At 37.3% G+C, this 24,686-nt stretch overlaps 1 protein-coding gene across 5 annotated transcripts in view; it reads right to left on the bottom strand.

Annotated features, from left to right (window-relative positions):
• Nucleotides 1-273: 273 nt before the first annotated feature.
• The window catches only part of LGSN (lengsin, lens protein with glutamine synthetase domain), a 62,964-nt gene continuing 38,551 nt past the window's right edge, over nucleotides 274-24,686 (bottom strand). For 2 of the 5 annotated variants that reach the window (XM_020583686.2, XM_039570033.1), the window contains exons 5-9: nucleotides 21,942-22,021; nucleotides 16,199-16,258; nucleotides 14,151-15,147; nucleotides 4,565-4,743; nucleotides 274-2,926 (exon numbers count right to left, since the gene is read on the bottom strand). In XM_020583686.2, coding sequence (XP_020439275.2) covers nucleotides 1,727-2,926; nucleotides 4,565-4,743; nucleotides 14,151-15,147; nucleotides 16,199-16,258; nucleotides 21,942-21,971 — 2,466 coding nt within the window. In that variant the 5' untranslated portion in view covers nucleotides 21,972-22,021 and the 3' untranslated portion in view covers nucleotides 274-1,726. Of the gene's footprint in view, nucleotides 2,927-4,564; nucleotides 4,744-14,150; nucleotides 15,148-16,198; nucleotides 16,259-21,941; nucleotides 22,689-24,686 lie in introns of those variants that run through there. The other 3 variants (XM_020583688.2, XM_039570035.1, XM_039570036.1) reach the window with 3 other exon arrangements.

The following is a 24,686-nucleotide window of genomic DNA, read 5'->3' as shown; positions in this document are numbered from 1 at the left end:
TGCCAAAACCTGGGAAAATGTAAGTAACCAGAAAGAGAAGAGAGAGGACAGAGTTCCAGAGCCCCTGAAGTGTTAGGGAAGCAAATTAGAAGAATTTTTTTCAGAATGGGAGGTTCTGCTTAAATGCAAGGCTAGACCTGGCCAATGCAAATTAGCCTGTAGCAAAGAAAAATAGTCCTATATATGCCCCAAAATTGCTCATTCAAAAAATATATCATGTGAGTAAGAGAGAGAATCAAATTCGCCCACCAACCAAAGACTGAGACAAGGGAATTCATCATGATTCTTTAGATTCTTTATTTCCTCTTGCTACCTGAGTAAAAAATGAGTTCTTTGGAATCATACGAAAAGCTTTAGCATACCAGGTGCTACATTTGAAGTATAGGACTCTGTAGAGGAAGAATGGAATATCCATCAGTAGGCAAGTAGAGCATTTCTGTTCACACCTTTCTAATTCTGCAAGTTGACAGAGGCATTGACTGAATCTTGTTTTTACTCCACTGGTGACCAAACTCTTCTACTCACAAATTCCTACACATAGATCAAAATATTGTGACAAGATAAAGAACACCAGAAACTACTGGTAATGTGGAGGTGGTGTATGAAACAAGTGTTATCTTTAATAATAAAGGATGAGAGTAGGAGCAAAAACAAAGAGCAAATCTAAACCCCACCTCCTCCCTTTCCTAAAAGATTATTTTTCTTTATACCAGCTGCCATTTCTAATTTTAGGATTGGGTCTTCCGTCCCTCTGTTTTAACCACAATTTGTCAGTCTCTGAATTTGCATCTTCACTCTTTCTTTCTGGTTTTAACTTACTCCTTCTGCTCCTCTCTTCTCAGTCATCTTCTGCATACTTGATAAAATCAGGTTTCCCAGTAAAGTACAGTTTAAGCTCTAAATCCTTAGGGTTTTTTGCCCTTTTTTCCACATTTGCCTTTTAACTCTGAATTAACCCAATAACTGTCAAAACAGACATAAAATGAGCTAATTTTTTATTGCACAGTGGCCTGACACTGCTGCCTTTCTATGAATTATTTTGTCTTCAAGTCACCATTTGATTTCTTTTAGTATCTTTATTAACTATAATTCTTGAAAACTCCATTCAGCAGCAGAATTCATGATTTATAGGTTACTATATAATCCCTCTTGTATTTTTTATTTATGTCCATTAAGACACTGATTCCTGCCTCTCAGGTTCTACAGCCTCAGTCCTTTGCCCCTCTCTCTACAATGCTCATTGTTCTAGCTTAGGTTTTAAATCAAACTCAGATTCTTCTTGTTTAGCAACCCATCAGTTACTGAATAGGCTGGGACAAATCCCATAACCATGCTGAACAAGAAATTCCCTGCCTTCCTCAGTTCTAAACCCCACCCCTCATCACTGTCCCCACTACTCCCACTTTTCTGCATGTTATAGTCCTATGACAGTTGTGTAGTTGCTCTTCATTTCACCTTCTCTTTTCTTCTTTTCACCAGCAGGTCTGCCCAAAAAAACTCCACCTGTTTTTTAAAACCGTGTTAATATTATTTCATGAATATATCAGCTTTTTACTGAAGACCATGAATGTACATGGACAATAAAGTGTAATTACCATGTACTATACAAAGGAGGGGGGAAAAATCCCAAAGCACTAAAACATTTTTAAATATATGTCCTAATTTCAAGAATCTTAACCATTCACTGTATGCATTTACACAGCACCACTACAGAAGAGTGCTCCTTCTAAATAAAATATCCCAGGCATTTATTCCTTTCACTATCCATTTCTTCAGTTTCTAACTCATAATGTTTCATAGCAATAAAGTATCGGATAAAAGTTTCGCCTAATGCTTCCTTAATGCAAGAATCTTTCTCAAGAGCAACCAGAGCATCTTCTAGTTTCAGAGGGATTGATGAATGTTTCAGATCACCAGTGTGATTTTCTTCTTCAAGCATGTCATCATAGCTAAGTCCTCTCTTTACTCCATCTAGACCTGCAGCAATAGTAGCAGCAAGGACCAGGTACGGGTTTGCTGCAGCAGAACTTAATTTATTCTCTATGTAAGTGCCTTTTCCACCATGACATTTGACATTAAAGGCACAGCTGTTATCATTATATGCCCATTTTGCATTTACAGTCTCTTTTGATTCTTTACTGTATTTAGAGTAAGGCTTACGGCAGCTGGTGGTAGGAGCCATCAAGCAGCTGATAGCTGCCGTGTGTGCCAGGAGACCTGATAACCAATTTTTTCCAAGCTCTGAGAGCTCCTCAACTCCATAACCAGCAGAAAACAGATTCTTCTGGCCATTCAGATCCCACAGGCTGTGTGATAGAGCCCCCGAATTGTAGAATCCTGATTCTGAGAAAAAGCTAGCCACATAGTTATACTTCTTAGCCACTTCTTTAAGGCCTGTTCTAAACGTGAAGGCACTGTCAGCAGCATCTAGGCCAAATGCTGGATGAAAAGTGATCTCCATTTGCCCAGGCCCACTGGAAGAAGAAAAGCTTTCAATGTTGGCACCAGCATAATACATTCCTTCAATGAGCTCCTGAATGAAAGTCTGATCATGGTTATTTAGTATCGTGGCTGCAGGAAAGGATATTGTCTTTGAGTTTACAACCTCAGTAATGCCATAAATACAAAATTCGTAAGTGAATGCAGACTGCAAAGAAAAGCCATTGTCCTGAAGCTGGCTCAGCTGTCTCTTGGCAATGTGCCTTGGGGAGGTCATTAGTGGGGTGCCCAACACAGTGAAGGAATCACATATCACTCTCGCAGTCTGCTCAGTCCAGGGTAGTATTCGAAATGTTGATAAATCAGGGTTCAGGATTATGTCACAATTGAAATTGGTTGCATTTATGTAATCTAGTTCATTATCTTTAGGATTCAGCGTCAGTTCCAGGTAACTTCTGGGCATGGCAACACCATGAATTGCTTTCTCCTAAACACAGAGCAGAATGACATATTACCAAATCAGAAAAGAGCTCAGTGGTATTTTTATGTATATAAAATATATTAAATTCAGATTCCCAGGTAGAACGACAACATTTTCATAAAGAACACTAAAATGCAATGATCACTGACATGAAGGGTAAGAGACAGTTACTGTGTCCTTATAAAGCAGAACAACTTTCTGCAAGATTGGTATGAAAACTATGGCATCAATTATCACAACGATCATTTTTTAACTTTCCATAAGGAACTAAAAAAATGTTCAACACTTTTCTTGCATGGTCTTTAGACATTTATGGGTATCACCAGTTAGGTGCAAATTTTGCAAGTCAAACTTTTATCTGTAGTTAGTCTATTTAGCTTCCACCCTCTGGCCATTTTGTTTACATAGATGCAAGTGACCACAAAAGACTCATATTGATACAGTTCAGGCTGTAACTTCACTTTGAATGCCATAACATGCACCTCACTGTTTTTCAGATGCAACATTTAGCAGAAAAATCTCACTTTCTGGACTTCAAAAGTTTGGGGTAAATGCAGGGAAGCACTTCCAGGTGAGAAAAACTCATAAATATACTTTCTTCTCCATTTGAATAGAAAGCTGCAGCTGATGAAAATGAAATGCAGGTAAGACCCCAAGGAAGGATCATCTACCTTCAATCAAGCACCTTTACAACTTACCTTATGACCAAGTATTTTTCTGATGAAAGCTGCAATTAGGCCAAGTTCCACCAAGTGAAATTTGGCTCCGGTTTACATCTTACCTTTATTCTTCTAAGCGAAAAGGTTGCCATTTGTGTCAGCAGAGGAGACAGAACAAACCTAGAAAGGGGCAAGCTCAGAGCTGGAAAAAACCCAATTTTGCATATCCAGATGACAAACTGCATATGGTAGCTTCTCTTAATATGAATGAATGAATGAATGAATGAAGTCTGTCTTCTCTTAAGCAGGTGGCAGTAAACGGTATCAGTATGTGTGACACCCAAACCAAAACTGCACACTCTGGTGAACTCTGTTCCAAGATGTCTAAGCTGTCCATTTGGCACTGAAAAAGGTGTCAAAGGTGACTACCCTATAGCAGTACTTCTCCCTTCTCTAACCCTGCTACCTAATTTATCCTGCTTCCTAATGTGATTTTTATTTCCTGAATCATTACTGTGGCAAATATTGCTGTTAAGTCATCTTGCAACTCAGTGATATTTTCCTATGTGATTGATAACTATAAAATTTCTCATAACTAAAATGAACTTATCTTCAGTCATTTTATTTCTTTCAATGTTTACTCCTTTCTTTTTTTGCAATTTAGAGATGTTCAGCAAACTAAAATTTTTATAATGTATTGAATCTGAAAAGATATTTCTGAGGGAAGAGATGATTAGAACATCAAACAACTGAAATTTTTAGCTTTACCTAATTAGATTACTATTTGGAGGAAAAGAGGAATAAATGATTGGAATGATGAAAGAAGTCTAGATCCTTCAGGAACATGAGCAAGAGGAGGGAGCAGATAATTTGTTCTAAGCTGGAGTTGCTGCCTGCACGATGGAGAAAATATAATTTAAGGATGGGGATGAAAATACATAAAGGTTAAAAGGAAAACACATAAACTGGAAACAAAAAAACTTACGTGAAAAAATCGAGAAGGAACATTCTTTGATCTTGACACACCATGGAGGTCTATTGATTCAAATCTGACAAACTGCACGTTGTCCCTGGCCATCTGCTGCTTAATAAATTCAATATGAGAGAATAGGTGAAGGAGAGTTGGGTTTCCAAGGCCGTTTACATCAGGGTCTCTGTTGAATGCTAGAAGTGAAGAGGAATGTTCACGTCAAACAAAATGAAGAAAGCTGGAATACGGCTCTTCTCCTAAAAAGTGCAAAAGTGGGAAATTGTGGCATAGAGTGTAAAAACAGAAATGAGAAAAAGATATGGAACGTGAAAGAGATTTTTAAATAAACACATGTATTTTTCCCTGACATCCTGTATAAAATCTCTTATTTTTTGGAATGGTCTGTAATTTAAACTTTTTTCCATGTTAAGAAGAGAACATGTGGTAAAACCAGGAGTTTATGAGGTTTGTTGAGTGGTTTTAGGAGCAAAAGTAGTAACTGGATACCTATTTCCCATGGAAAACTGACAGAATACAGGTGCTGTTTCTTCTATGACTTTGTAAAGTGCGTTGATACGGAAACATGATAAAAAGGGCACTTGTCTTCTACTAAACCTTTCTTGAGGCCTCTTGAGGAGGATTGCAGTCTCCTCCAGTACAGGCAGTGACTTTCAAGGGAAGTTTATGCATTTATGCATTTGGTGTTATGGAGTTATCTTCTTAACTGTATTGCAGAAGCTGTAGGGCTCTATAAACTTCTTGACATGAAGGTGATAACACCTGAATATAACCTCTATAATGGAACAGAGAGATGGGCAAAGTAACTTCCTTTCACCAACCTCTTGATCTCTCAGCCTGCTTTTCTTTTTGGTATCTAACTATTGTTTTTACTCAAGTTAAACTACACACAGCATTAACTTCCACTTAGTACAATAAACTAAGCAGACCAAGAGTAAAATTTTATATTAACATGCAATAAACTGTGAAAAATATATTTCTTTTTGCATTTCTGGGAGAAAAGTCCTCCATTCTTCCTGAGCATGTGGTCAGATGAATTTTTGCAGGTATTTCAAAACCACAGCGGAAGATCACCAACAGCAACCATTCACCACCAGCCTTCAAGTGGAAGTTTAAAGCTTCATGCTGAGGTACTCTGAAGGTTGGTGGGGGCAATCCTCATCTCTCTGGTAGCAAATTACCCAGACTAGAACAGGTCTCCTCTAGCAGTAGCCAGTAGGTACAAACACATCTTTTTAACCTCTCCTTTGGGGCAAGCAGGACTGCCAGTTGTGGGGCTGTAAGAAGGCTCACAAGCTGGCCCAGTACAAGGCTATCAGATTATTCCCTGAGAAGGCCACAGATTCAGTTGTAGTCATAGATGTCTCAGAATCCTTGACTATTGCTGGATATTACTGGATCCTCCAGCTTCAGACGGCAAGGAGGATCCTTTAGGACAGACAAGTAAGAAAAAGTTAGTAACTGTGCTCTCTGAGGTATGGCAGCTGAAAGTACAGAACAAAATTCAAGTAAATAGGAGAACAGAGTAAAAATTGAATAGACAAATCTAGAAAGCAATTCTGTCATATCTACTTCTCATGACATCTTTCCCTTTGGTCTGTTTCAGCTCTAAGCTCCTTATGGAAACAGTTTTTTTTCCAAAAGTCTTCTATAAACACTGGGGCAATATGTCCTTTAAAAGATGAATATCAAATAAGGAAGCCCGGTTTAGATGTTTTGTGTAACACTCACGCTGTTACAGGTGCTGCCAAAACACAATAGCAAGCAGGGAGGACTGGTCTTGTCTTGCTTATGCCACCAAGTAAGTTATTTGAATACCACTTCAGTCATCCTGTAATGTTGTTTTACAGCATAGATGTTTGCTGGCATTTACCAGATTCGACCTCTTCATGAACATGACATTTATTTAGAAGTTTAATAACAGGCATAAAATGTGACTGTTCAGTAGAGTAACAGAACTTTAAAAGATTCTGAAAATCTTCCAAATTTTATATTAAGAGAAGTTTTTTTTCGACTCCAGGGACAGAAATCTGAGGCTTTTACCTTTAAAGCAGTGATCAATGCCTTATTCCATACAAGTTTCATTTCCTCTGCAAAGATGGTAGACATTTCCTGTCAACCACCTGTCGCACTGAGATTTTTATGTCTTTGTGTTATTCAAAGTGAAGCTTGGCTGACAATCATTGACATCAGTCAGCTTTTGATGTAAATCTTGCAAGAATTTCTTAAAATGTCCTGAAATGTCATCTGTTAAATTTCCATCTACTGAACAAATATTTTTCAGGTAAAAACATACAACTCATGAAAAAACTGTAACTTTAATTCTGATCATATTAATTCTTTAAAACAGTATTCCTAAGAGATATAGATTATATAAATCAGTATCTAAGAAAAACACAAATGTTACAGGAATTCATATTAATGCTGCATAAATTCATTTAAAAAATAAAGCTACAAGTATACTTAAACATCTGCCAATATCAGGTAATTTTCCAAATTTTATATATATGTGCTGTCTTTGAGCTAAAGGTATTTGAATAAATATATAATTACATGATGTGAACAAACATTAACAGAAAATTCATAAACAGAAAATGTTTCTAAAGAAGATTAAGACGGAAAATATTAATAACTAAAGAAGCAAGAAATTTTCTTCTGCAGTTGGATCTTTTATGATCAAAGATATATCTTGTTAAATTATGAGACTAAATTATACATATTGGTCTAGTATTAGATTAAAATTAATCTATATGCCAGTGTAGACACCCTGCTAGTCAAAAGACACTTATTCATTTACAAGAGCCTTTTCCCAAAATCTTTTAGAATCAACAGAAACAGTCATGTAGCCTTCACATACTTTTTAGAGTTCGTCTTTTATATCATTTGCAGATTAGCTTTCTCATTGAAATAATGTTTCTGTAAATTGTATGATAGATAAAAATGTCACCCTGACTTAATATCTCTGATTGATTTTGGGAATATGAGAGGGGATTTGTTTCTGAAGTAATAATTACTGAATAACTAATGACTATTCACTTTTCTACAGCACAGGACCCAAAATATATTTTCTTTGGAGCCACTCAAACTGCATCCATGATGCCAATAATTATTTAAGTTTGGAAAGGCATAGGAGGGAACTGAGTACTCTGTCTTTACTCACTTCATATAATCATTATCCAGAGCATTAGTTACTGTAGGTAAAATAGCTAATAAATAAGTATTTGACAGGCCTTGCTGATTTAGAATCACAGTCTAAAAGTTTTATATTCTTCTGAGGGAGGATTCTGTTCATGAGTAAAACTTTTTCTCTAGGTTTCTGGGCCTCTAGGAAGAGGGGCATCTGCCTTTTCATTTCAGAAAAATCTCCTTAAAGAAACATGTAAATTCAACAAGATGCTCAGATTTTTGTTCAGATTTTCATTTTAAAAATCAAATAAAAATCCAGACTGGTCATCTTTCTTTAAGCAGATCATTAAATATCTATATCAGTTTGGCAGGACACAGAAAAGAACCTAATGTTGGTTTGTCTATGGTTCTGTCTGCATTTCCCATTTAAGTTACCATTGAGAAACAATTGGTAATATTCCTGTTTCTACTGTAATTAGTACAAAATACCTACAAACTGTCTTCACATATTTAAAACATATTAATCACACAATGAACTAAAAATATTACCAATAATAATGATAACAATTACTATTATTATTATTACTATTATTATTTATAGAAGAGTGTCATCTTTCTTAGATTATTAATATCGAAATCACCCAGATTGCTAAGAGCAGCTAGGGCAAATAGTTGACATCAGCTTTCCCTTTTCAGCAACAGGAAAGTGCCAAAACAGAAGAAAGTACACGTCCCAGATCAATCTTGTTTTCAACTTGTTCAAAGGAACCCTTTCCCGTGATCCCTTAATAAACCACATCACAACTAAAGTACAGTGTCTCGGGCCTAGAAGAGGTGACTGTGTTAGAAATCCAGCACAGGGTGCTCTGAAGATCTATACTGACCCCCTTTATAAAAACAGATACCTTGTGTTGATGATACTCACTAGTGAAGAGTCCCACAGGGTAATCACACAACTACACTTCTAAATCCTATGGAAATTCCTGTCAGCACTAATTTGAACATGTCTGTCCTTCCTTACAATACTCTGGTTTTTATATTTAAGAACAGTCAGTTTACTTGCTTTGCACAGCATGTTATTTACTGTTCTCACTGTTGTCTTCAAACGTTAACCACCTTTATTTCTCAAACCTTATATGACAGCTTTTCCTATGCCAGATATCATTCTTACTGCTACTTTTCTATTCCCATCTGGTTTTTTGACATGGTAAGTAGACATGAGTTGCATTTGAATGCGTTATTGATGTGAATAGTGACCAGAAGCGTCTTCAGTTGAAAAAATATGCAATTTCAATTTCTTTCTCACCTAAAAAAAAAGCTGTGCCAAAACTGTTTACTCATTTGATTTCTGCAGTCAAGTACATAAAAAGTTATTTCCTACGTTGTATTTTTACTCACCTATAAGACTCTTAACAGGGGCATAACTATGTAAGCATACTAGAAACTCCCAAAGGATAGGAGACAGTTAAAATATTTCCCTGATCTGTTTGACAATGAAACTTTCAATGTGTTTTCCATTCATTTCTTTGTCTCATGACAGTCTGCTTTCTTTTCTAAACTTAATTGCAAAGCAGGCTTTTTACCAGCATGACCATGGAGAAACTCAGGTTTTTCTTGAGTTCTATAGCTAATTTAGAGACTGACATAGAGCTTCAATCAGTCATGAATTATTCTTTCCAAACTGGATGACAACAACATGACACAGCTTCTCAGACAAGATACATCTTCAAGAGTCAAATGCAAAGTAAGTTTTTATCTCTCAATAAATGAAAGATAAATAAATAACCTATATTTTTGTACATTCCAGGATATTTTATAAAAATGGCTCTTCTGTAGTGATGAGAAAATTGTCACAGTTGTAGAAAATTTAGAGGATTTGAAAACAAAATATGCAGGTGTCTGAAAGAAATTTAAGTTGTGTAATACCCAATAGTACTACCTAACAGATAATCCTAAATAAGATGAAACTACAGTGGCCTATCTTTCTTCAAAATCAAACAGAAAATTTGGATTTATGGAAGGAATCACTGATCAAAGTTGCGTGAAGCAAGGCATACGCTATTGCAAACTAGGAAGCCCCCTCTGGTCTAAAAATATTTGTCCTATTTTAAAAAAATCAACTGAGAATCATAGAACAGTTTGGGTTGAAAGGAACCTTAGAGATCATGTAGTTCCAATGCCCATGCCATGAGCAAGGACACCTTCCACTAGACCAGGTTGCTCAAATCTCCATCCAGCCTGGCTTTGAACACTTCCAGGATGGAAGAGATCACTATGCTAAATGGGAAGCAAGGTTATTTAGGGAAGAGATTTTGTACAGTATTGAAGGTAAGGACTAAACTTTTCATGAATATACTGTAGAAGGAGAGGCAGCTGGCAGACATAAAAAGCAGAGAATACATTTCCCTTACATTAGGTCCAATCTAACTGTTTTTGCAACCTATAACTATTACTATAAAAAAAGTAAGGATCTCCAGTGGGTGGGAATTATGGTCAGAATACACACCTCTTTCTCACACAGAATCACGGGATGACTAGCTTACTACAAATACCAGAGATAGATGAGTTGAATCTCACCTAAAAGAAGACAAAATAGATCAGAAAGACTGGATAGAAGTCCTGTCTGAGCATTTTTATTTTATATAGATCAAGAGGAAAAATGGGAAATCATGCAGAATCACATAGCAGGAAGATTTCAGCTATTAGTATGGAAGATAAAGGACTAAAGAGCTTTTGGTTGCTTTGGTTTGTTCTTAGAGTTTGTGAGGTAAAAAAAATATGATGAGTTGTATATAGCTCAGTTCAGAGAGAAAAGGAAAGAAAAAGAAAAAAAAATATGATGTTTTTTCCAACAGAAAATAAGTGCAAACAAGAGGCTCTAGAAAGGAGCTGAGCTTCAGCCCTGCTATGCTCAAACTCAGTTCAAAATATAGAAGAAGAAAGAAAAATGTTGTTGGCATAAGCAAAGAACATGAAAGAACAGTATGGCTTCGGTTCTTCACCTTAAGAGAGCCGTAAGAATGGCACAGATTGTGTAAAATACAAAGCGGAAAAGGGTACCAAGTGAAAAAGATAGGCTTAAGTCCCAAAGTAAGACATCGTTATGGTCCAGGAATTAGAGCAGAGGCAGTGACTATGAAGTGACCACTTATATCTCCTGATTGTCCACTTACAGGTCCCAAAGAGCCTCCATTTCTATTTCCTTGTGACTGACAAGATTTACTGAGCAGAATCAGTTGGGGCAGACATGTCTCCTCCAGGTGTGCACAGAGGACAGCCAAACCACATGGGGAGTTCAAATTTGGTTCAGAGTATGTGAGCAAATTTTTGTATGTCAATAGAGAAAAAAGCCTAGGTTATTTCTTTGTTGAAGGATTCATCATTCTGTCCCTGGCTACTATAGTATTAATATTCTAATTTAGTAGCATGCAGAGCAGCACATGGCAAGGTTTGAGTTCAGAGAGGTCAATATACACCTACCTTACATGCTCTTTACACTATACATATAGCACACGCATGAATTCATCCTGTGTGCATGTACATGATGGTTATTTAATACTACATGCATGAAATTTCATCTTATTCTTTACTGTTTGGAATCATCCCTCTTTGTCCAAGAATGCAGGCATTGAACAGCTTAAGAAGCACCTGCCAATTAATGACTACATATCAACTTGCAGAAATGTGCATCATTATTAGATATAGACACTTAGGCAAATAAAATTCCTAAATTCATGTTAGTGCAGTCAGTGTATTCACCTAATCAGCTGCATGTGTTAGTTTCTATCTTTCCGTGGAAAAGAGCTTAAGAGTTAAGAGCTTAAGGTTAAGAGTTTTAGCTTCAGCTCCAGTTTCTCTGACACTGTTCAAGTAACATTTTTTTTACTAACCCAAATATCTGACATGTCTGCTTCTTTTCTATTATTTTTTTCCCATGTCCAAGCACTTCTTTTACAAAAGAGCTGACAAGAAATGGACAAAATCCACATACAGTAATATTTCCACATTTTCCAATCAGTATTTTAGAAAAAACATATGGATTTATTATTTTGGAGAGATGTTTACCGTGTTACTAACATGACTGTATATAAATCCTCTGAATTACTGACACTCAGACATATGTTTTAAACTTTCTGCTGCTGATCTCTAGAAATTGTCCCTTAACTCTGTACTTTTAACAACAATAAAGCATATTCCTGTTTTGGCTGTATCTCAACACGTAGTAGATCTGATATATAACCTCTTGTAATTTTTCCAAACATTTTGGATGAAGTCTTCTGATTTAAGCAAGTTAAACTATTTGAAAACTTGTAAATTATTGGGGTTTGTATTTCAGATCTACTCAGTGTTGAGATATCTTTAGATCCAAGACTTCAGGCACTCTGGTAACTGAAATATTTAATGTAATGTTTTAGTAAAAAAAAAAAAAAATTTAGGACTTGATCTTATCAATCAATAAATTACCATGGACAGCAATGAAATACTGTTTATGCAAAGGCTCATTAAACACTGCAGAATTTTATCCAAATGTTTCTTTTCTTCAGTTAAGTTACTGAACGTCTTCAATGAAAATTAATTTTTGAACACATACCATTCTTATTAAGTGTAAACTCCTGTGCATTCCATTTACTAGTAGAAATGCACAGTGAGCACTACAACTTTTTTGGTCAAACCCAAATGGAATCCAAATCTCATGAGTTTCCAAAACATTTGATATGGAATACTTTTCTCATGAGACAAAACAGTTTTCTCCCAGCTCCCCTCATAGTTTGCTCTCATCTGTAGGTCTCTTACAATCATCACTACCACCAGTGATACAGGGCAGGATTAATCCCAGGTAGCTTTAGGCATCTCAGAGTCAGACAAATGATCTAAGCTAATCATCATGGGGCTTCTTCCCCACTGAGTGGAAACACACTTCAGAGGTCATTTTTTCATCCACCTCTAATACCTCTTTGAAGACAAAATGCCTGGCTTTACTGACTAGGTAATAAGCTTGGATTAGTTACTTCGTGCTGAGTGGCTACAGCTGAGTTGAAATCTCCCTGTGGAATCTACAATTAATCTCATCAGTTCCCTCTACCTTGTAAATAGTGCTATGACAAAGAATAATTACTCCTGTGTTTTAAAACATATTTGCTGGTTTTGCAGACAATGAGAAAACAGTAGTGTTATAAATTTGATAATCATTTCGCTCACCTTTTAGAAATGTGAAAAACAATGTAGTCCGGAGAGGGAACAGCATCAAGTGTAGGCTGCTAATTAATGCTCTAACCTTTTTATTCTAATAGATATGCATAGAGAATGGTTCGAGCGAAAAATATCTTTTCAAAGCTTTGTATTTCTCATGCAGTGCCCCGAGTAAACACTGATAATGTTCATGGATATCTTGTTCAGACTCGGTCAAACTGGGTAACACAAAATGTCTACCAAGAAATCCTGCAGTAGCTAACAACAATTGACATGTTCAGACTGATTTTTTTCAGAGTATGCATAGGTGGGTTTCTACCGATCTGTCAGGAGACTTGAAAAAAGCAGGATAAATTAATATTATTGTAAACATTTGATTGTTATTATTATATTTTGTTACATAGTTAATGATGACTAAAGTATTTTATCAATTAAGAGGTTGGTATTTCTTGTATCAGTAAGATAAATCAAAAAGAAAGATATCTATCCTGGAAAGCTGATAATGTGATCTCAGACTGATGCTCATGGAAATGTATTAATGTGATATCTATACAACTGACAAACTGGTGTTTTTGTGCTTCCTGGAAACAGAACAACAAACTGTTCAAGCCCATTACATTATCACAGCTAATAATAGTTTTTGGTTTGTTGATCCAGCTAGCCCAGAAGCTTTTACAAAGAAATCACAGCCTATTAGTAGCAATTAATTGTCTCTATAAACACTTCCAAAATGGACTTACTGAACAGCATGAAAATAAGTGGAAGTTCTCTCTGCCTCATTTGCTTTTTTTCCACTATAATTTATAAGAGATGTTTTTGCATTCCAGTCCTCTCACAGGACAAATAATTGAAAACATCATCCCTACATGGGACCAATTTCTACTGCTGGAAATGTTAAAAAAAAAAGGAAATGTTAAGAAGCATAGATGCCATCAGAGCTTTGCAGTATCTAGCAGACTTTCGGGAAGTGCTGCCTGCACTCAGTTTAAATGAAGAAATATTTCCGTTTTAGTGAAAAAGACATGACCAGTTGTGCATGGCATTTTTTGGCAGGCAGTTGGGCTTTATAAATGCCTTACTTCAAAAAAATTTAAAAGCAGCATAGATGTAGAGCACAATATCCAATCCATCCTGATCACACAGAAACCACAGGTGTCAGTTCTCTTGTGCACTAGCTCTGACTTAAGTTTGCAGCTTAGCAAAACACCACAAAACAACAGGAGCATTTTGTTTAAGAGGAGAGCAGGTGATGTTTAAGTATCCTTACCGGTGTGGCCTGTGGAGGAGTCAAACTGAACCTCAGGAGCTGTGCTTTCTGCAGGTGTAGGAGCTGCTGGTAGTCCCAGAATAAGTTGATCCACATTGCTTCCCACTGGTTGCTGCTGATCAGAGCCAGCAGAGCTGAGGACCAGGACGGTTTTGCTCTGCTGCCCCACTCCCTCTTTGTGGAAGCTGAGATACTTTTGCTTTTCCTCTCCAAAATGGGGAGTAAAAGTCTCAAAGGGCCCGCCCTGTTTGTCAGCTGCTTTCTCCCGGGGTTTCAAATTTTTCTGAGCAAAAGTGCCACCTGCCTTGCCACAGAAAATGGACCCATGAGAAGGCAGATGACCTTCACTAAGTAGGTTTTTCAACTCTTGTAGACTTCGTTTAGAAATGCCAGGTGCTCCTGTGAGGGACTCGGCAGTATGGCTCCCTGGCATGGATGCAGCACTGCCCAGGGAGCCCATCTTTGTCACATGAAACTTGACAACTTTTTCTTCCATCCCAGACTGTCCTTCTGGCTTACCCCCTCTCTGCTCACTGTCCATTGCCCTCTGTACAGCCTCTGTGCAGCCACCTTTCTCTGCACACCTCGCAGGCTGCACACCTGTGGACAACTTCATCTGAGCTGCTGTATCTATTTCCTCGTTCATTTTTCCCACTATTCTTTTCCCAATTTCAGCATTTTCCTGGGTTTCTCGTGTTTCTCCAAACCTGTCTTCTTTACCATCACTGCCAGAATTGGAATTGTTGTGACCTCCTCTGTCCTTTTGTACTGGAGGAAAGGTAGTGGGGTTTTGGAGAGACTGGTCTGATGGCAGTTCTGAGCAACCAGTGGTTCCTTTAAGGGGACAAGGATCTGGGACTTTTGAGGTGCGGGACAGTTCCATCTTCTCATTTTCTAAAGGAGGAATATACTTTGTAGGACCTTTGTTTCCCTTTTTCTTTCTGAAACCACATATATTGTTGCCATCAACTTCATCATTGTCACTTTCAGATGTGTTCTGTAACCAGCAATAAAATATACAACCAAACAACATGCATGAATGACACAGAACATGGCAATGGAGTACTACCACCAGCTGCTTCCATTACTTCTTGGTGATGGAAGCCTCTGTGAACACTTATTTTGAGCTTTAAAATATCTCACAGAATTCTTTTTCTTATGTTTTAGAACAAAATTGGTGAAAATACCTTCATAATACTGTTTTTAGGCAGATTTAGCATTGTAAGACATAGTACTTTGTGTGACATCATTTGCCAAACATGTCCTTTAAATGTGAAAGAAATGTATTTTAGTACTTACAATTAAGTATATTCCTGTTCATATTAAAAGTATTTGTATTTATAAAGGAAATTTATTGCCCTGAAACACAGAAAACTGGCAATTCTTATAAATGTGAGGACTGAAACCTTAAAATAAGCAACTTTTAGATTAATTTCAGGACCTAATTTGGACAAATAACTGAACTTAGAGCAGTAGTCAAAAGGAAAAACTCGTATTTGGATGTTTAAACAGGAAAGAACCCAATGTTTACCTTTATATATGACATTGATATAGTTTATATTGCAGGGGTGGGAGCAGATTTTAAAATGGATGTAAACATGTGGAAAAGGTACAAAAAGGAACTACAAAAATTAATGTGTTTGCATTATCCCCAAAAATATCAAGAAGTGTCTGGATCACCATCCCTCCTAAGTATCCTAATCCTACCTGAAGATTGATTAATTTGATGGTGACAGGGAAAGGGACAGGAAACCAAAACCAGACACTTGCAAATTAAAAAAATAGCACAAATTTCAATACTGTGAGTGATTATCAAGGTAGTGATGGAATTCTCCCTCTCACAATGTCTTAAAAAAGACTGCCTGACATAGTTTAACCAAAATCACTGCATAGCCAATCCCAAATTATTATATTACTTATGAATACCTACTCAAGTATGCATTGGAGAAATATTAACAGTGCTTGGTTTGCTTGGGTTGGGCTGGAATTAGCACCTGTAAAAACACTGGGAAATCAAGGGATAGCCTCTGAATGAGACCATTCTTTACCTTTTCCACAAAGGAATAATCTGCACTCTCTCCAATTTCTGATTTTCCAGAAGAAGGGATCTGCACAAAAGCAAAGTGAATGCCAGTCTGGATAAGGCAAAAGTGATTTCTGTTGGCAGACAAAAGCACGTAGAAGGAAAGGCAGCATCATCCATTGTGCATAGGGAAGGAAGCAGCTACACGGCCTACATTAATTTCATTAACAACTCCCTTTTTCCTCATTATTCCTCCCTTTCTTCACTATTTTCTCACCATGCTATTTTCCATTATTATGTAGTCAAAAGAGGTTTATGGCTTCTCTCCTAATGAAGAGCTCATAGAAATGTTTCCTCTGTCTCTCCCGCCTGCTCCAAAATTCCATGGCCGGCTGTGTGTACAGCTGCTTCGGGAGCTCACTGGGACACTGCAGTTAGTGTGGCAGGCAGCTGGCCAGCAGCCCTGCAGGGAGGATGAACCTGTCACTCCCATGCACGTATCCTGACAGGAACATGCCAGTGATGCCCACTTGCAATCTAACACAGTTACTGGCGCATTCACAACAGAAGTCCTTGGCTACCCCAGTTTTAGCCCTCAGTGTTTAATAAACCCATTTCTTCACCCAAGGGCTTTGGTTTATTCCCACAACACACCCCATAAAATAACTCCGGGTGTTTGCTGATACCCCTATACATTCACCCATGTAGAATAGACCTAATTCCTACAGCTCTCTATCATTATGGAATAGAAACGTAATAAAATAACTTCTTTGACAGGCAAAGTGAAAAAAACCAGATTATAATTCAGAATTATAATTTTAATACTTTCCTTAGTAATTAAAAAAGGGAATGCCACTGGGGGAGAAACAGTAGGGGTGGAGGAACCAGTGTCTGCCAAATGGAAAACCACAAATTTTCAAATAAAAGATTCATCATATTAAATTTCTAAGCATATAACATTATTTTTTGACAGAAATAGGGAAGAGTTCCAGCTATGAAAGTTACAGTCATTAAAAAAAATGTGTTTTGCGATTTATGACAAATATTTCCTGCCATTTTGTGGCAGAGCCTGCCATCATCAAAATATCTTGATTTAAAATTTATGAGGTTTTCAGAATTCATCTGTTTCCTTTGAATAACTTGAAACCAGTAACATAATCATAACGCCATATGCATTTCTGCTTTATAATGTATGCTGACAACTACTGAAAATTTTAAAGTTAGGTTAAATTTTTGCCTGCTATCTATATTTTAGATCTCTGAAAAATGTTCAGCAAAATGACCAAAGGAAAGTTGAGCACATCCTTTTTTAGGACACCTGTACTGAAGTCAGACAAAGGATTGTTCATGTGTCAAAAGCAAAATGTCAGAAAACTGCTTATTCACATAACTAGCCATTCCAAAGGATTTCATGAACACAAGGTACCATCCCCACATTATAATCCTTAACAAAACAAATTCCTTCTGAATAGAGGTGAGCAGGATAAGGACTGATCACTTGTAAGTTCTTTAATGGAAATGCTCCTTCGCAACAAATCTCTAATGATGGATGTATCTATAGATGTTTGCAAAGGGTATATTTTCCATGAAGAACTAGGCTGTGGTACTGCAGTTTGATTATAGACCCAAAAGAAATACTGCACCCATTACTCTTAAACAAAAACTGATCAGTTTTACTTTCAAATAAACAAAACTCTTACAGTCATACAGAGAACAACCTATGCATTACTTTGGGTCCTCAGCAAAAGGCACATTGTGATTTTTTGCAGGAAAATTACTCTTAATTTCCAAATAAAGTCAGACTTTATGGATTTTAATTTAGAAATCATTCACAGTATTTTCTGCAGTGAAACAAACATTTCTTTATTCGTTGCAAGGTACTGCTACAGCATCTCTTCATATTAAAGACAGTCATATGCATGAGCTATAACACAGACTTAGATTTACTTGTCTAGTAGTTTATGTGGTGTCTGCAATCAGAAAAGGCTCAGTACCTGGGCACAGAGGGGAAAGCACTCAGGAATAGGACTTATGAATTATGTGTTTAACTTTTTGTTTCTTGAAAGGTTTTTTTTCCCTACAGAAGATGGAGACAGTTCAGAGAAATAGTGCCTTGTATGAGATACAGTGCATGTGAGCTGGCTACAAACCATTACTTAATTTAATTGAACCATGTGTCATGCTGTGCTGAAAGCAAAACAGTCATGGCATTAATACAGCAAAAATTTTGACTACTTTTACATTCCTTCCTGAAAGTTCCTACATTTTTGTTGCTGTGCAGCAACAGTACCAGTTTTTTTACCCAACATTTGTTTCAGCATCAATTAGGTTTTTTTGCTGATTTTCAAATATTTACTTGCAACTTAAGTCAGAGGTCTTGGCAGTTTTGAAGTTTGCTTCTCTGTCTTAGCAATTGAGCATTTGGGCAGCAATTCAAACATTCCTGCCAGAAGAATTAGGTCCAAAATATAAAGAATGTAGGCTGCATTGTCCAACGAATCTGAGATTTAGGTTTTTCTTTCTAAGGTTTTATCTGATGCTATTTTTCATTGATATTTGTTGGTACTTCCCCAGGTTCTGATTTCTATTAGGACTACTTGTCCCAGTGCTGCAATTTGTGCTCATACATCGATCCTCTCTGCACTGGAGTTTGCACCTGGTAAGGCTTCAGGTAGAGTGGACCAGTGCAAGTCCTACAAGAGGCAGGAAGAGTAGGGCTGGATCACACTTAATTTCCCTTTATGGATAATCTCAACTCATACAAATAACAGCTTTACTTGCCTTCGCTACATGCCTGCTGTGTCACTCTGAGTACACAAGAGTCTGGATGTCTTTGACTATCAACAGATAAGGGCTACACTTAAGCTTTGCAGTAGCATGTTAAAGCACCATTCAGGTAGGAAGAGGAGAGAACAGAGGACAGTAGCAGCAGGTAAATATTTTAGCACTGTGCAGATGAAATTGCTTGCTCTACTTAACCAAATTAAGTTCCACTTCTGGCATGTGGTCAGGATTCTGCATCTGAGGGACATTTTATATCTTGTGGTAACACAGAAAATATAAATCTAAAGCAATTCTTCTTAATCAGTTTGTGTTCATTTTTAGGCTTTGTACAGCTTTGAAGTGGAGCATTAACTATATCATGAAATACAACACTACCAAAAGGCTGTTCATCTGTAAACCTGCCCAGCTGAGAGCATTGGAAATGTAAAGTGTTGCCTTTGGGAGGAATAACAAATACTGAGGTTTGTGGTGTGTGAAACAGGTGAAAATCCAGGGCAATTCTTGAACTTTTGCCTTAAAATGATTTTATAGGTGACTGAAAATATATCTGCAGTGTTCTGTGTGGCAAATTCAGATGCTGCAGAAGGGACCTTCCATTTTTCTCCTACTTTTTGTTTGTGTCATGACTTCAGGCAAGACGGCAAACACTACTGCGGTTTATAAACCTCTCTCAAAAACAGGCTGACAAAAAGAGACATGGAAATGAGAAAAATAAACTCTCAGTAAGGCATTTGAAAGGGGAGAAAAAGAGAGAAACTGAGTTAGTTTAAAATGTGCTCTGAGTAACTGTAGATTAATAGCTGCTGAAGGGTTTCTATCAAAGGAAAAGGTGAAAGAGGCAAGCTGCAATTCTAGCAGGAGCTTTAGTATATCTAATCAACAAAATAACTCAATGTTCCTGCTACTGGCTACCTAAAAAAGTGATGCAAGAATTCAACAAATTACGATAGGGGCTCACTCACATTCTCTTTTTTTGTTTCATATTGTTAACTGATTGTTAAGAGGTCCAATTGTGATGATCCTTCCGAGTTGGTGCTACAGATTTTTCAAAAATGAAAGATTATTTTTGCAAAGAACATCAAAATGTCAAAATCTGGTAAACCTAAGAAGTAGAAAAACATGGGAAACTAAAACAAAAGTCAAAAATATATAAGGTTTCGTTGACTGAATTTTCTATATATGAAAAGTTAATTGCTTCACTTATGTTTGGTTTGTTTGGTTTTTTTTTTGCATCATATAAAACACTGTTGAAAAACTGAAATTAAATGTTTCCAGTCTAAAAAAATGTAAAAAATATTGTTCAGGAAATGCTGACATGTGACATTATTCACATTGTTTGAACTTTTTTCCAGTTCTAATTCAAAAGTCAGTTTTTCAGAGTTACTGAAATACTGTCATACTCTAAATGCTGAGGAACTTTTTCTGTCCCACTCTAGCTGTTACCAGGTTACACTTTAGAGCACCCCCAGGTTGGTACATCAAGTTTATTTAATCTTTTTGTGTATTCAAATTTCAAATGAATTTCAAATACTTGAAGCCAAGTCAGCAGGAGGTGCTGCTTAAGACCTCGTGCAACAGTACCCATAAAGCAAGTAGTTCTGCTTCCAAGTGCTTTCCCTGCCCCTTTCCCTGGCATTGCCCTGCTGCTTACCCAGCAACCAGGCAGCAAAGGAGCAGAGGATGCAGGAACAATTACCTACTGCTGGGAATTAATGCAGCTTCACTGGAGTCACTGGAGTTAAAGATTTGAACCAGGACAGAATCTGGCCACGGAGTTCTACCAAGGACAACACAGATATATCCAGGGACTATCTCCAAGCACAGAGGGGGGGTTTGGCTCTTGGGTGCAGTGCTAAAACAAGGCGTGTGATGATAAACAGACACTGGTTGTTTGTAAGTGAGAAACATGAGGATCACATACTTTGTCAAGATATTGCTGTGACTAATTTCTCCCTCAGTGACCTTGTTTGATAAAGTGGCTCTTTAAGAGTGATTTACTGCTACAGAAACCTCACTGTGAAGGATGCGAAAGTGGCATAAACATTAAGTACATCTCATTATTTTGCAGTTGGAGAAGTTGAAGCACAAACTTGCCATAGGTCAAGGGAGATGTGTGGACATGTGAGGAGCAGAAAAAGTCTCCTTCCTTCTTTGAAACTTTTAAATATACTCAAGATTGTTAGCATCCTCCACGTGAAAATGAATGGAGTGAGGCTCGCTCACAATATCACGCTACTTATTTTCACATCTGACACCTGCCTTTGTCTGTTACACCCACTCAAAGCCTTCATACTACATACACAATTACCAGATGGGCTTCTCAAGGTCACTGATTATCTTGCTGCTTCAAAGCAACAGAGTTGTCCTTGTAACAAGATTATTTGTAATTACTTTCCCTTGACTATGCCACCTGCACTGTGTAAAAAAAAAATCCCTAAATAAGGCAGAACCTCCAAATGAATAAGCTGATCCTTCCTTCACAGTGGTTTGGGACCACAGAAGTACGAATTCAGGACCAGAATCTGCCAAAATGCACTTATATAGAAACTGAGCAACTTCGCTTGGGTCAGTAGCCTGACTCAAGAGTGTCACTTTCTAATCCAGGTCAGATCCTGATCCACAGATTGTAGTGCTTTCATTTACATTAATGAAGTCAAAGCAATGTGTTTCCCCAATAATATTAATAGGATCAGATTTAATATATCTATTTCTGTTACTTTTGATAAAATTATGAATGAAACCAATAGGAAGTTAAAATCTGTTAGAGTTGCTTCTTAAAGCAAATGGGGTTTTTTCAGCTTAAGCAAGAAGCCTTTCTTTGACCTCCATTTCCTTCAGAATTAGACCATGGTCAACATACATGCATGAAGAGCCTTCTACATAATTCACAAGGAACAGGCACTCACTTGAAATCTTGAGGTAGGTGCAAGAAGTATTTTATATCAGTATATCTGCTCGGAAATCATTCATGATCAGTCTCTTACCTGCTGAGTAAGATCTTCCTTTTTGTTCATGTCCACTTCATTCTAGTTCAGGTCACCATCAGAAATGGCCTAGTAAAAATCTAGTAGAAAGATATCCCATATTTATAGGCACAGATACAATGAAGGTTAGTTCAAACAGAATTGCTGTAAAGTTCTTTTCCCAGAAGGCCACGCAGATGATGAACCATGAAGAGCAACCCCAACGAGTCATGCCCAAGAGCACTGCTTTCTGGAACAGGGCTGAAGTAGTAAACTGACAAACACACATTATTAGCTGCCTGCCTGGAAACAAAGACAACTGAGCATGAAACTGGTTTGCTCAACTTTTCTCCTCACAAAAGGCTTTTGTCCTGTAACAAGCCATTCCTGTTCTGGAATAGAAGCTATTGTTAGGCTCCTTAGAGGTAAAACCTACACTGGGCATTATAACAGCAGTATGTTTTTGAGGCACATGAACAGGGATTTGAAAGGCACAGCATACTGCAAGAACAACATGCAGCACCAGCCTGTTATTCTGGTTTCCATGTTCTAAATTAATAGTGGTGCATCTAGTTGCGTTAGAATTGGGGAGGAGTCTTTTTTGCATTAGATCTCTAAAAATATTTCAAAGATTAGATAGTTAAGATTGTCTTTTTTTTTTTATTATTATTTTTCAGGTTTCATATGTATTCAAAGGACTGTTTTTAAATGACATTTCATTCATTCAAGTTCCTTTGGATGACATAACATTAAAGGATGGCCATATTGTTGTCCTTACAGCAACCCTACCTGACAAACCATCACTCAATAAACTCAAGTAAACATGATGTTCAGATTGGCATTCATCTATGTGAAAACTCAAGTTTGGCATTTTTTAATACTCAAAAAAAAAAAAAAAAAAGTTTGTTAAAATTACCCCAAAATAATGACTATGCATTGGGAGCTATAATTCACAAAAATCTTGAGCATCATTGGTCAAATGCATGAATATAAGTGCCCAAGTCCAAAACTGGGATTCTGAAAATCCTTCCTTTTCTTGTAGCCCAGAGACCCAACATTTGTGAATCCATCTATGCAATTTCTGTAACTGCCCCATTCTGAACTGCCCCACTTGTCACAAACCAGAGCAGGCAACAGCTGGAAATTTGCTAGTATTCAAGAAATAGGCTTATTTATAAGATTTGACCTTTTGTCACCCAGACATTAAAAAATGTCACCCAGACATTAAAAAAGTCACCCAGACCACTCAACAGGACCAGGCTCCTACAAGACAGATGGGATGGAACTCAGCATTTTGCTTTCAGAATAGTTCTTTCAAAAATGTTCACCACAGAATGCCATCATACCATCAGTAGGCACAATTGCAGTTTCTTTTCTAGGCAATGGACAGGTGTCATAGACCTACAGTTTGCCAGGGCAGAGTTGCTTGTGAGTCTATGTTAGGATGAGCTATGTCCAAAGGACACTTCTGAGCAGGACTACTCACACCAAATAGTCTGAGAGGCAGAGGCCAGACAGCAACAAATCTTCTGGCTTCCCATTTTTACCATTTTGAATACAAGCAGGAAGAACCTCAGTTCTTAATTTGAAAAATACACATTTCAGGTTAAAAATCTCATTTGTCAGGGCAAGAAAAATATTCTTCACAAGAACAGTGGTCAAACACTGGCACAGGTTGCCCAGACAGGCTGTGGGATATCCATCCTTGGAGGTATTCAGGATTTGACTATACAACGCCCTGAGTAACTTGAGACATGTTCAAAGTTGGCTCTGATTTAAGTGGCAGATCAAGCTTGGTAACTACCACAGATACTGTCCAGAATAAATTCTCCTATGATTTTACATCTGATTAATTTATACATATTTTTATTTACTTCATTACATTCTTCCAAGTACTAAGCACCTCTGGCACACTTTGCATTCTCTTCTACTCTGTTCCACTAAACAGATCATAAAGACAAGAAAGAGCAACCTCTGCCTCAAATAGTGTAGTTTTTGAGGCACCAATCTTGCAAACACCATTAGCAAGAAACAATATTTTCATTACTGCTGGAAGAATCAACTATTTCCATCTCAAGTACTTATTAGGTCCTCCTAAAAATTGTTGTTTTGTTTTGCTTTGTGAACAGAATGAAAGAGGAGAGGGAGGGGGTCCTCTGTCAACATGTCCTGCTGCAAGATGCTGCTGGTTTCAGAAAAACTGTGCTGGTTGGAGAATCTGAGAATTGGATCCAGAAACTGACGAAGCCCATTTCAGATCTACCACAACACACAGACTACTGCAAAGAGCATTGTTTGGTCAGTAACGCTCATCATCTTCCCACTTTTGGGAAATAGGATAAATCAAGACAAATCTACTGTATCTCATGAGAAAAATCCAGGCGTTTATAAAAAAATGGCTTTTATAGATACTTTCAGAAAGGCAGTTTCTGTAACTGAGCTTTTGCAAAAATCTACTTTCACACAGATGTGGGAGTATTCTTCCTAAAACAGACCTCTCTACAGTCTTTCAAAAAAAAAATTCCAGAGGAAGGCATCCTAAGAGGGAGAAGTATTCTGACAATAGAGACAAGGGAAGATAAAACTAATGGAATCATGTTTATTTTACATTTTTCATTTAATTCTGCATAAGAAACATTATAAGTGGTGAATTCCAACTTCCTGAAAACCTAGTTTAGCATTGGCCACAATAACAAAGGGCTAAAAAGTATGGAGTAATGTTCACTTCTTGATGAGGAACACAGCTGTGAGAAACAGCCATGCCAT

The sequence above is a fragment of the Corvus cornix genome, chromosome 3, assembly GCF_000738735.6.
Source record: "Corvus cornix cornix isolate S_Up_H32 chromosome 3, ASM73873v5, whole genome shotgun sequence".
Taxonomy (NCBI): Eukaryota; Metazoa; Chordata; class Aves; order Passeriformes; family Corvidae; genus Corvus; species Corvus cornix.
The sequence above is the reverse complement of the archived record's forward strand: the minus strand, read 5'-3'. Positions and strand labels throughout refer to the sequence as shown.